Source organism: Hesperophylax consimilis, chromosome 2 (assembly GCF_061612785.1).
Source record: "Hesperophylax consimilis isolate HC1 chromosome 2, BYU_Hcon_1.0, whole genome shotgun sequence".
Taxonomy (NCBI): Eukaryota; Metazoa; Arthropoda; class Insecta; order Trichoptera; family Limnephilidae; genus Hesperophylax; species Hesperophylax consimilis.
This window is the reverse complement of record NC_142837.1, coordinates 24,614,906-24,628,764: the sequence shown is the minus strand read 5'-3', so window position 1 is coordinate 24,628,764 and position 13,859 is coordinate 24,614,906. Positions and strand designations below refer to the sequence as shown.

Sequence of the window (13,859 nt, the reverse complement as noted above, 5' to 3'; positions counted from 1 at the left end):
CTGATGTCGATAGTCGTGCCAAAATATGGTCACGTGGTTTGCCCAGCTAGTTGAAATGATAACCAGATTTCATGTTAGGGCAAGTCTATCATTTTGGATGTCTATGTTCCAATCTATTAGTTTTAATCAACGTGTATTAATAGTTATCTCAACTAGACTCATATCAATTATTTATTACTCTGTGAATATCTTACCTCATTTTTGGTAACCCTGTCCCAGTCGAGCAGTAAAAATTCTAATGACACCGAGTCCAGCCCTTCTCCCCCTGCCGGGATGTCAAACACAAAGCTCTCATTGAAGACAGGATTCAGAGTTCTCTTCTTCACGTGGGTCTTCTTCTTGGCTATGCGTTGCCCGTTGTACAGCAGGTACATCTTCACATACCTGCGCACATTGAAAACACATACTATTATTTAGGAGATTATTCTTTTGGAGATATATGTGTAAATGCTTGGTGCAATAAGCCAGAAGAGGTAATTTGTGTCGGCATTGCAATTGCATATTGTTCTGGAAGACAACAACCCTTATTTGGAGTGGTGACATAGAACAGTGTACCTACGTATGCTGACAAAACCTCCACCAACTCAAATAATTAATTAACACTTTTTTGTAAAACTTTGTCTTAGCATTACATTTGTTCATTTTAAATACATATCCCTCCAGTTAGTAGGTGAAGGTAGTCTCTACCCTGAGTAACAATTAATAGTCATACATAATTGGAATACTCTTCAGCACTGACACTATTGGATGTGTGCACTCTCTTATTCATAGATTGACAGAAGAACAATTTGATGAATATCCAGATGTTATTTGGCCCAAGTGAGTTGCAGACAGAAGTGGTTTCATCTATAGTGTTCTCGTAGAACTGTTTAACTATATTGTCACAATAATGTCTATGAATTGATATTATTATATTATGTAAGTACTCAGATGTTTTATTTGGTTTTCTCTTTTTTATGACATAATAGATTGGTAGGGCCTGCAGTCTGGACGTTAAGTTTTAAAACACAAATTTACCAATATGATATGACTTCCTGTAGTCAAGCCAAGGTGAGATTTTTACAACCCTGTCATAAATCCTGAGAAGAGCGTTACCAACCAAAATATTCCTTGGTTTTACGATTTATTTTATTACGTACTTGATACTTTTAGTGGGGTCAGGTTTTCATAAGTTCACATTTTCTTTTCATATTTCATCCATATTACAGCTATGGTCCTGCCGCTGAAAGCTCTGTTTTAGCCTTTCAGACCTGTGTATGTAACACGCATGTCTCGACACAGGAATTTCGTAGTGAGACAGGCATTGATATGCTTGTCTGGATTATTTATTGATTTAAGTTTGCAATTAGTACAGCTTTAGATTAGGCGAGTTATAGCTTAGTCATCTATAGTTATACAGGGTGTCCGGGGGTAAAGTGCAGTAACTTCGTGGGGGGATTCTACATGATCGTAGGAGTAAAAAAGATAAATAACTTTTTCCGAAATTCCAATTTTTTCTTTTTCATACAAAAAGACATACCTGCTAAAAAGCCATAGTGTAGGTGCAAACTTACCCGATAAATTCGCAAGTGTGAACGTGGCAACGTTGCATATTGTGAGTGGCGCGTATCCATGGAAACCGATATTGTGAGTGGCGCGTATCCATGGAAACCGCATGTGAATTGTAAACAATAACAACACAGAGTTCGCCGTATGTTTTGATATTTTACCAAATTCAAAAAGAGAACTGCACTAAAATCACGTTACACTTTTTATTATAAAAAATATTAATAACTCATTGAACACTTAACTAATTTCATCGCTTTTTACTAATTTAAAATATTTTCAAAATGTCCACCTTCTGCTTGTAGGCAAGTATGTAAACGTACAGTAATATTATTTATAATTCGTACATTGTGGCGTATTTCATCTGCGGCTTCGTGAATACGTAACCGGAGATCTTCGACGTTATTTACTTCTTTGGCGTAAACTCGATAAAACTCGATGTTTGGAAAACACGCACCGAATAAAGATGTACTTTTTAGTAAGACTTAAACACTAGATAAAGACACTAAATTAACAAGTTTTTATTTAAATGAGACTTTTAACACTAGATAAATTAAATTTTCAAAGTTGTTTACTCCGCGCGTCAAATTATGTGACATTCAAAGCACAGACGTTTGCTTACTGAATTACAATAGCGGGGGGTGCAGGAAGGGGCGCGGGATGTAGATTTGGCAACGACGAAAAAAAATAATGCCGTCTAGGCACGTCGGAGAAATTTTTCGTTATTAGCTTAAAAGTACATCTAAAAGTTGGAATTTCAGAAAAAGTTATTTATCTTTTTTACTCCTACGATCACGTAGAATCACCTCCCGAAGTTACTGCACTTTACCACCGGACACCCTGTATTTAGTTTAGTCAAACCTTAGCTCAACCACATGTTAGCTTTGCAAATAGAACTTGGGTAAGTTTTAGTCTAGCTAATTTTTATCTTGGGAAGAATATGTGCAATTGCATAATGGATCACTTACGGATCAGCAAGTCCTGTGACATCCATCTTGGGAAGGTTCCTTGCCTTCAAGAGTACAACAGTGAGGCGATTGGCAGCGGGTTGCCAACACAGAGACAGGAGCAGCTCTCCTCGTCCTTGTGATCGGATCTGTCATCAAAATATTCTATCAAGTGATTTATTTGAAGATTGTCAATACATCAATCAATCAATAAATCAGTGAATAAATCAATAAACCAACCAATCAATAATAAATCAACCAACCAATCTATCAATCAACCAATCAATAAGACATTCAATATATATATATATTTTTTAAAGGGCGTCAACGGTTTACACATAGTTCCCTTTGTAGCAGTCTTGCTTTTTAGTTCCTACCGTATGTGGCTGACAGCATTCTCAAGTTGCCGTTTTGGATTTGCGATCTACTAGTCTGAAGAGTGCTGTGGATCGTTGGAATTTGTTCAGTTAGTTGTGGCGAGATACTCGGGTGACACGGGACGTTTGTGAAGGCTTGCCGACCTTGGCGGACTTAGGATTATACGTAAGATGCCTTCCAAATTGAGATTGACTTTTTATACTTTAGTATCTTAGGGATTACTCTGATAATTATATAAATTTGTTCAGAATTATGTGATTCTGAGCTGGCGCCCATTAAATTCATTATAGCATCATTTTATCCATTCGTAAATTCAACTGTCATGACTTGCATTTTGTCAACTATCGAGGTAATATTTAACTCGACACGCCTTGAGAGTTAAAGCTTTTATAATGAGTCTCTTGCTTAATATTAACTTTCCAGAGCAATATGTGTAGTAACAGAATTATATAATAAATGTTAAAGTTGTTAATAGAGTTTTTATTACTGGTGCACACAATTATTCTACCCACATGTAACATCGAGTTCCCTTTTAGGGAAGTAATAATATTGGTAAATATATTGCTACACCTTGACCACTTAGGCCATAGGCCCATTGCGCTATTTCCCATTTTACCTCAATCCTTTAACAACAACCCAATCCCTTTAATAAAGTTCACCAGGGTTGTTATTGGGTATGTGGCTATGTCTTCTGGTTCTACTGTATGTCTCCCCAGGTATCTGAGCCTAGTTCCCACCAGGGCAAGACATTGGCACCATAAGTGAATTGGAATCTCTTCATCCTCTTCACATTTCCTGCATCTATGGTGTTTTCCACTCCCAATATCTACATGTGTCTCCTGAGATGGCAGTGTCCCGTTAGTAGTCCTACCAGTAGTCAATCAATAAATGGAATCATTAATTATCATAAATCGAAAGTTGTACCTTTAGGCTGCGGGGCTGGATTTCTCGACACAGTGGCAGAGGTTGAGAAGTTGTTTTTGATAGATCTACACTGTTCAAGGCACAGAACACTTCTCCAATGATGTCATCGCGAGAATACCTGCAAACATTTGTAATTTTAAATATCAAAATATAACAAAGAATAGTAATTAGAATTAGGTATAGTGAAAGTTATTTTTACCTGTCAAAGCTGAGGACCACAAAGTGCAGAGTGATAGATGGCAGTTGGTTGAAGTTAATTCCGTAGAATGTGAAGTCTTCATCGTATACTGGATTCCTAGTTTTACGAACAACCCTGAAAGAGAAAATAAGAGTGGTAACTCTCACAAAAATATGTATTCTTGTACTTTGCTTTGGCTTTCATGCTCCAAGGCTTGGCCATTAATTTTATCCAAAGTAAGGAGAAAGGTGTGTCGAAAAGCGGGTTAGAGAATAATGGACATGCTACGATGAAAAGGGGGATTTATTATATTTGTAATTATAACTGGATATAAGAGGGATTGTATTCCTTACAATAATAATATCCTTTCTACTTTAGAGTGCTTGCAGGTTTTTTATAAGCATCTGTGTGTAGGTATTTAGTTTATTTAATGTACATATTGCATTTTAAACAAATATAATATGATTTAGAAAACTTTTGTAAGTTTTATAATCTTGTTCCTGCATTTCTCCAACTGTTTGTATTCTAATGGCATTTGTTTTAGTGAAACGAACAGATGTTAATGCACCCATGATTTTTTTGTTCATATTTAAATTTAACCTTCTTTTAGAAAAGTCATTGCATTCATTAGTATTGACTTAAGTTGCTCGTTGCGCAATACATAATATTGTCTTGCGCTTACTTTAGTTTGGTTTTGGCTTTCAACTACAAAGCAGTTGCGTTTATTGATTGATGAATTTAACTGCGGATATTCATGTAAAACCTAATATTGTTCAAAATTGCGAAATATAGTGATATTTACATGAACCTCAAGGCCCTGGATAGAGCTATTCGAGAATAATTTGAAGTGCCGCACAGTGGGCTGAAAATCGCCTTTCATAGACATAGAGACTTGAATTTTCAAGGGTATTTTTTTTGGCTAGAAATGGATTCTGCTGATCATTACTATGCTATAAAATGTCGTACGAAGCAATTGCGTGTACAAATGAAGGAGTTATAATTTTTTTAAGAAAAATTTGTATGGCGCTGACATTAAAAATGAGGCTATCTCTGGAATCATAAGGTTGGCCTTTCTATCCTTACACACAGATAATACTACTATTTATTTGTATTTTTTTGACATAATTCATATTGTGGCGCAAGGTTCGATTTTTTTTTTGAAATCCTCAAAGTTGAAAAAAACCCTTTTTAATGTTGATGATTCATTTTAATGCTTAAAAATGCTTTTAGGCTTGCAGTATAAATAAAATATTGTAAACTAGACAAAGCATACTCATATGTAAAGCATGCATTAAAATGAATCTTCAACATAAAAAAGTTTTTTTTTGAACTTTGAGGATTTAAAAAAAAAAAATCACAAGTTTCGCCACAATACGAAGTATGTCAAAAAAATACAAATAAATAGTAGTATATTTGTGTGTAAGGATATAATGGTCAACCTTATGATTCCAGAGATAGCCTCATTTTTAATGTCAATTCCATACAAATTATTCTTAAAAAAATGATAACTCCTTCATTTGTACACGCAATTGCTTCATACAAAATTTTATAGCATATTAATGATCAGCAGAATCCATTTCTAGCCAAAAAAAATTCCCTTGAAAATTCAAGTCTCTATGTCTATGAAAGGCGATTTTCAGCCCACTGTGCGGCGGGGTGAGGGGGAAGATGTATGAAAAATGCCTTTACTTAATAGTAATATTTATTAGTGACATGTGACATGTCCTATTCCTGGTATAATAAAGAAACTCCAAAGAATCATTAGCCGTTAATTGCGTTAACAATGTAAAAATAAAATAATTCATTTTGTACCACTTCAAAGGTTTGTCATACAAGATGGCTGCCAGGCAATTTTCCCTCACCCTTGATTTGGCTTCAACGTATACAAACAAAATCGCGCTAACAAAACCTCTCAACTGTACAAAAAAAAACACCATGTAAAATATTTATAATTATTTCAGAAAAAAACACTATATTATATAATAATAATCAGTTTATATTATCCATACTACTAAATTTTAATAAATTAATAATTTTACAATACTCAGTACGTGAGATCCCACTGAGGATATCATTATATCTATTTGTTACAAAAAAGACTATAATAAAACAATTATTATTGTTATTAATGATCTGTCCCAGGATTTTTAGGTTCATGGTTATTGTAACAAAAAATAATGCGAGTACGTATGAACAGGGGCTTGAAATTAAAAATGAGGTGCCTCCCTAAAGAACATTGAACTATTTACTTCCTCTAAAATGTTCCTCTTTATTTCATAATGAGGAACTGTAGTGCATAATATATTTATATATATTAACAAACGCTGATTCAGAATATATAATTTGTAAAATATACTAGTGGGCCCGGGTAGACGTTGTCCTGCCACAGACCGCCTTCTACATAGGAAAGTAAAATTTTGTAGTTGTGTGTATTTTTGAATGAGAAATATGAAAAAAAAAGTTTGTTGATTTTTTTTTTATTTAGTTCTTGACAACAGCGATACCTATCGGGTTCAAAACTATCTTAAATTTCAAGCTGGAACCCACCATACACATTCACAAAATTTCATTGAAATAGGTTGGGCGGTTTCGGAGATTTCGGTTAGCGTGTATGAACACAGCGATACGATTTTTATGCTCTCTGTAGAATACGTAGAATCTACACATCACTATAAGAATTTATAAGCACGCTTAGATGAATGAATTTGATGAATATAATAATAGTGTTTTTTTGGACATGACTTGCTTTGCTAGAAGTCGCTTACAGAAATTTCACACAAAAGGTTCTGAAATTTATAAGAAAACTGAATAGAAGAGTTTACTGACTCACATTTTTATGTGTATTTATTGATTATTCATGTAAATGATTGGCAGCGGTACTGAAACGAGTCATGTTACACTTTAATTACAGGTGACTCATGGGAGGCCCCTACACTGTGCACTAACGCAATGGTGCAATCGACCACACATCACGTATGTGTATTGTTATAATCCCAGCAGTTTGCTATGAATCAAACATCGTTAGCGTCAACCTTTTGTGCGCTCATGTATTTCGAAATAATCACTTTGTTTATTAAAATTATTATTTATAATAATAATTTAATTAATAATGTAATAACATATTCGGCTATTCCAAGTACAAATATTTTTATGGGTAACAATAAACTCACTGCTGACTATTATCATAGACATCTCATACTTCGACGTATGACAGATCTTACACAAGCCTAGTATAAATTAGTTCAACTATTGTTACACTGGTATATATTTCTTTTGAATTATGCATTGTCTTACTGCACTTATATTAATAACTCATCACTTGCAATAGTGTTTTTGTGTACGCATTAATTGTTCTTTAATTTACTGTTATTATTATCCTGTTTACCACTGTTCGCTTGTAATTCGATTTTCACTGTATTGTAAAAGCCATTTTATGGCGTTTGAATAAATAAATATAAAAAAAATATATAAAATTCATTAAGTAAACTCATAACCAATATATTACGCGACCGTTTTTTGAGTCTAGTACTTAAAACTATGAAACTCCACGATTCCGGGATACTAGAAAAGTATTTAAACAGGAACGAGCTGTTCTCCCATGTCCACTCTTAATTTCAACGAAGTGGAGTCTACACTTTGTGTGTATATCTTCAGACATACATTGCCGACTGGACAAGTATACGTGTGCATATAAATAAATAAATTTCTTGTACTGGCTCGCGTTTTTATTGCGATTCCACATATTTATTTCATTTTATGTATATATATTTACAATTATTTGTATTGACATAGTTATATTTCATAATGTTTTCCCCGCCGGGATTTACCGTGCTGAGGAATACATTTTAAGTTTTCCGTTTTTATTTTATTTTATTCAATTTACACATAATATAATCAAATACCTATTACGCTAGTTAGGGATGTGTGCTACAATTTTTTTGTATTTCTTCATGCTGTTTTACAATGTAAATCTAAAAGCTAATAATTTGTTTTGATTATACTGTATTAATTGTATGCATACCAATAAAATATAATGTATCTGAATCATAGATGTAGGTACTTATTGATACTACACTATTAATGTAGATTTATTATAATGTAAAGGTCACCCATCAATATAATAATAAGTCTGAGATTCTATCAAATATGCTGATTGTCAGGTGCATGCAGGGGGGTATAACTCCGCTTAAAAACGTCAACACAAATTATAGACATGGTAAAAATCTATGTTTGTGACGTAGGCGATGCATATTTTTTTTGTTTCTCGCTCACTTTACCATAAGACTCGTGCGCCAGAAAGAGAGGGTTCGCAAACGGTGTAATGCGTGTTCTCGCCGCTAGGTGGCCGACTCATGCTTCCCGCCATTTGACTTCCTCTAAAAAACTGTAAGAAAAGTTTGACAGACGCCGTTGTTTGTCATCATAAAATTGTCAAATATCTGGTGGTGAAACAGTTGATTTATGTGTGATAAATAACATTTATGTGCCTACCGATAAAGTCCTTAAAACGTATTGTGTGAAAGGATGTACGGACAGAGACTATTCGACACAAGTTTCCAACCATAACCTCTGAGAGTCCATTTCGAGAATGGTGTTCAGCACGTATCATGACTACATCCTAAAAGGTATTCTATACTGCATCAGCCTATAATAATAATAATATGTTTTGTTAATTCGGTTAATCTAATAATTATATTTATTTCAGAGCGTAACATCTCAACCAGCGGCGTACCTATTGATGCACAGGGGATGCTAGTAGAAAATGAAGGTACATATCTGTTTTATATTACTTAAAAGGAAATAGTTTTGTTCGTCTAATATGTCAATCTTTACTTCAATTTCTCAAGAACTATGATATATTTTTTCCAGAAATAAGTGCAGGACCCAGTCATGTCTTCTTTGCAACCAGCAGTGTCGCTCTTGCTGCACAGGGGATGGCAGTAGAACATGGAGGTACATATCTGTTTTATATTACTTAAAAGGGAATAGTATTGTTAGTTTTGATCCTCTAATATGTCAATCTTTACTTCAATTTCTTCAAGAACTATGATATATTTTTTTCCAGAAATGAGTGCAGGACCCAGTCATGTCTTCTCTGCAACCAGCAGCGTTGCTCTTGCTGCACAGGGGATGGCAGAACATAGATGTAAAATATCTTGCATAGGTGACCCATATGATCCCACTAAGAAATTTGCTATCAACGCTCTTGAAATTCATTATGTCGTCGAGTATGTACTGAATTATAATTGCGAAAATTTGTATCTTGTGCCCGTTATTGAAGAAACCATTGCCAAATATATATGTTTTGAGTGGCTTAATTGTAACGAACATAAAAAAAATTTATTCAATTCATTATCAAAATTACTGTACCATTTATAATCAATGCATGGTGTACCGATGTCAATAGAAAATTAATTGGCAAGGATACACTGGACCTGACTCCATGAAGAAAATGGCAGTACTGCAACATTTAAAATATGCTAAATATAGGAAGAAATGGTTGTCATAACTAATTTATTTTAATAAGTTAAAACCAATTAGGACCACAATTTGTTCCTATAAGCGTCTTTTAAATATCGTAGTACTGCCATGCTCCTCATTAAATCAGGTCCATTGTATGGTTGTGGTGTATCCTTGCCAATTTATTTTCTATTGACATCTCTATATGAGTAGTAGAATAATAACGAAAAAATAAATATACAAGTCAAATATTGTTATCGTTTGTAATTTTAAGCCAAATATTCTCTGATGCGGAGCTTACACTATTCAGTTTGGCTGTATTAGTCTCAGAGATGTGCTTTATTTCAAATAAATCCTCTAAAAACCATTTTGCATTTTAAATGCTTTTCTCAATGCATTTTCCATTTTAAATGCTTTTTTGCAACATTCTTCCTACTATCTCCACTCATCTTTTTTTCATAAGCGCCAAATATCAGTCGGTCCTCAACCTCGCTATGAGAGATAATTTACATTTGTCAATTGAGTGATACCATTACAAAAAATACTGATTCAAATACTGAACATGGCCATGACGCTGTAATATTAAATGTTAGATAGCAGTTTCTATGTTTTTACGTTGGCAACATTAGTCCCGCGCAAATTTTTTGTGGTTTCATAATCTGTAGTCGTGGTGTTTTTAGATTTACCATCATGTAATATGTTTGTTCTACATTGATGTCCATTATTAACCCTCCGTCGGGCGCAGCCGGCCTCAGAGGCCAACAAAAGACATTTTTTCCCTCTCCAATTCTCAAAGGCGGCCCCCCGCCCTTCCCCCATTTTACTCGCCTAACTTTAGGAACCTTACACGTCGCCCGTCTTCAGTCAGTCGTCGGTCTTTACGCAGCTCACTTACACCTTACACTCAGCTTCACAGGCCGCCTGCGCCCGATTGCCTCACAATTTTGAAGGTGACTTTTTTCAGGATATTTTTATTTGCAGTTGTTCATTATACTCAATTATGCCTGTTCTGTATGAAGTTTATCAGTATCTTGAGAAATAAGTTCTGTATTGGACCCTGGCCTTTCAGGCAGAGTGCGCCCGATTGAATTATAATTTCAGTTTTAGGCATTTTATATACATATGTTTCTGCCGAAATGGCTAGAAAAGATGATCTCTCTCAACAACTAGCTCGGCGAAGTCTGAATACAAGTGGTATGCCGATTCAGTTGCAAACTCGCTTCCAATAAAACACATCCCCTACAACACCTCAAAAAAGGCAAAAGTGTGGAATATGCGTGTTTGAATCAGGATTTAGGAGGATGACGAATTACGAATGTTTAGGTTTTCATCAACCGATCTGTTTACTCCACGTAAACGCGCTGTGCCAAACTTGTTTTTCGGCTGCTGATTTGGGAACCTCATCGTCCATATCTGGCTACGGCTGCAGTCAGTAGAGACTACCCCTACTACCCCTACTATTTTTTAAAACTAAAAAGTATTATATACTTACTATTTATATATGAAAGGTATAAATATTTAAGTAATAAGATAAGTAGGAGGGAAACAAAAATAATAATAATGTAATTAGACGCTAAAACAGTAGGTTGAATCGTTGACTGCCTTATTGACAATATTTTTTTCAATTTTTTTTTTTTAATTTTTTTTTTATTTAATATCAAAATAATATACAAAATTCAAAAAGTCCCAATAAACTACTTTAAAGTAGTTTGTCATTGGGTGCTTTTAACTTAAACAGATTATATCAAATGTATACATTCATATCATGAGAGGTGTAATACAATAAAAATAAAAACAAAAAACAATTAAAGCGTATGCAGTTAGAAATAGTTTGTATTAGAGTCTAGTACAAACTATTTCTTTCAGCTAGCCAATTTTTCAACAAAAAATTTCTTTTTATATTTGTACATTTTTTGATTTCTGCAGGTAACATATTTAAACAATTTGGTATCATGTAGTCTAGCGTTCTTTTTCCATATTTGTTTACATGCTTTGGTACGATTAGTCCTTCATTTAATGTAAATCGAGTATTGTAAGTGTGTTCCAGTCTATTTATGTACATAGGGCTATTTATGTGCTGAAAAATTATTTTATACCACATAATTGCTCTTACCGAGAGAATTTTCAGATTTTGATAAAGGTGTGGAACATTATGCCTTTGTTCATATAAACTTTTATGAGCTAATAATTTAACAAGAGAATTTTGAACTGCTTGAACATTATTTATATTTGTTTTAGAGGAAAATCCCCAAGCTGTAATTCCATACCTTATGATAGATTCAGCTAGTGATAAATAAATTATTCGAAGTGTGCATATTGGAACATAAAATTTTAATTTATATAATCTACTAATAATAGATCTCAGTCGTTCACAGACTTTATTTATCTGTAAATCCCATTTGAAAAAACAATCAATAATAACACCTAAATAAACATATTTTTTAACCAGTTCAATATTTTCACATGTACACAACGCAGGGATACCAACATGTAGGCAATCTGAATTGTGTGTTTTAATTTCGGGTATAATAGTATTTACCTTGGCATTGGGTGATCTAATGTGTATCAATTTAGTTTTTTTTGCATTTATGATTAGGCCAGAGTCGTGAGACCATTTTAAAAGTTCAATGTAATCTTTTTGTAAAAGTTCAATACATAATTGCAAATCACTGCAAGAAAACACCAATGCAGTATCATCCGCGTACACAAAGTGTTTTGCATGTTTAAAAATAAATTTAATAAAAGATACATAAATTATATATAAAATAGGACCTAATATGGAACCTTGAGGAACACCTGCTAAGATTTTTCTTTTTTTACTTAATGTGTTCAAAAGCTTTATTTGCATGCACCTGTTGTTCAAATAATTTTCAAATAGTTTTAGAAGTTTCCCTCTTATTCCTATGATTTCTAGTATTTTCAACAATTTTTTATGGTTAATAGTGTCAAATGCCTTGGAATAATCTATAAATAAGACTAATACATGATGTTTATTATTTAAATTATTATTTATCAAGCTGGCAAACTTTTGAAGTAGCACTTCAGTGCCCTTTTTTTTTTGGAATCCATATTGGTTAGTATCAATAATAGAAAAATCTTCCAAATATTTTATTAATTTAATTTGAATGTATTTTTCAAGAATTTTTTCGAGTGATGGCAAAATACTGATTGGTCTATAATTACCTAAAATGGTGTGATCACCTCCTTTATAAATGGGTCTGATAATACTACATTTTAAATCATCTGGAATTTTTGCTTCAAATAAGATTCTGTTTACAAAATGGGTTATAATTGGACCTAATGTTAATATATGTTTTTTAATATCGCTCATTCTGATATTATCGATTCCAGGAGAAGAGCTTTTAAGTTGCTTCACAATGTTTTCTATATCAGCAATTTTAGCCCTAGGTAGGTACATGCTTTGAGGCATCTCCTCTGGTTCAAACCCAGTTGTCCTGTGATTACATTTATGTAACATATTGCAAACATTGTCAGAGAAATAATCAACAAAGTCATTTGTTACGCTTTCTTCGGTCCGATCTTTCATCAAATATTGCCGTTGGATGTTGAAAGAAAATAACTATCATTTCCAACAGCTAGTTTTATATTGATACAGTAATTTCACCTTCTAAATGTGTTTTGTGCTTATATTATTGTATTTCATGTTTATATTTAAAAAATAAAATTATTGTACATGTAATTATGAGTTTGCTTTTCAGCTTCCTTCTGATAAAACGCTGTCCTGAGAAAATGAGCTGTAAAGGAAGTTACTTTAAAGGTCATTTCTTTCTTAGGACAGGGCTTTGTCAGATGGGACCTTGTGGTCTTGGGTGACATCTTTCTTATGTTTTAGGCTAAAGAATTGGGTTTTAGGTAGGTTCCGAAGCAGAATTAAATTGTCTATGGTTGCGCCTTTTTTTTAAATTTCCTCTATCCTTTTTTTTTTTTTATAGTGAATACCTCACAAGAGTCCCAACTGCTCCCGTCTGGAGCCAGTGAGACTATGGCATCCCCAATTGGGGGATGTTGTGAGGCTGAAGGTAAGTGGGGAAGGGAAAGAGGAAGGTGGGGAAGTACCTGGCTATTCAGATCTAGTCACTAAACACGGCTAAAGCCATTTGGAGCAACGTTTCAATTCTGAATGGTGGTCTTACACCAGGGCGATACTGGTAGTATCTTCCACTCTGGAACGTGCCGCAAATATACTATATATTATTTTAATTAATTAATTGTGAAATAACACAAATCAATCAAATAAAATTTATTTGCGCACGCCGGGTTCGAACCCGCGACCTTCGGAATGGCAGTCCAATGCGTTACCACTGGACTATGCCGGCCGTTTGATGGCGGCCTTTGTCGATGGTGTGCTGTGACGTCGGCGATGCGTGGTGTATTCAAATTTTCCAGATCTATGGTTAAAACTTGAC

The 13,859-nt window shown here is 34.0% G+C and overlaps 1 protein-coding gene across 1 annotated transcript in view; it reads right to left on the bottom strand.

Moving 5' to 3' along the window:
- Syt4 (Synaptotagmin 4) overlaps positions 1–13,859 on the bottom strand; it is a 74,356-nt gene that overhangs the window by 7,766 nt on the left and 52,731 nt on the right. Inside the window, exons 6-9 of the mRNA XM_089641763.1 lie at positions 3,994–4,107; positions 3,795–3,912; positions 2,514–2,641; positions 195–384 (exon numbers count right to left, since the gene is read on the bottom strand). Coding sequence (XP_089497889.1) covers positions 195–384; positions 2,514–2,641; positions 3,795–3,912; positions 3,994–4,107 — 550 coding nt within the window. The remainder of the gene's footprint in view (positions 1–194; positions 385–2,513; positions 2,642–3,794; positions 3,913–3,993; positions 4,108–13,859) is intronic.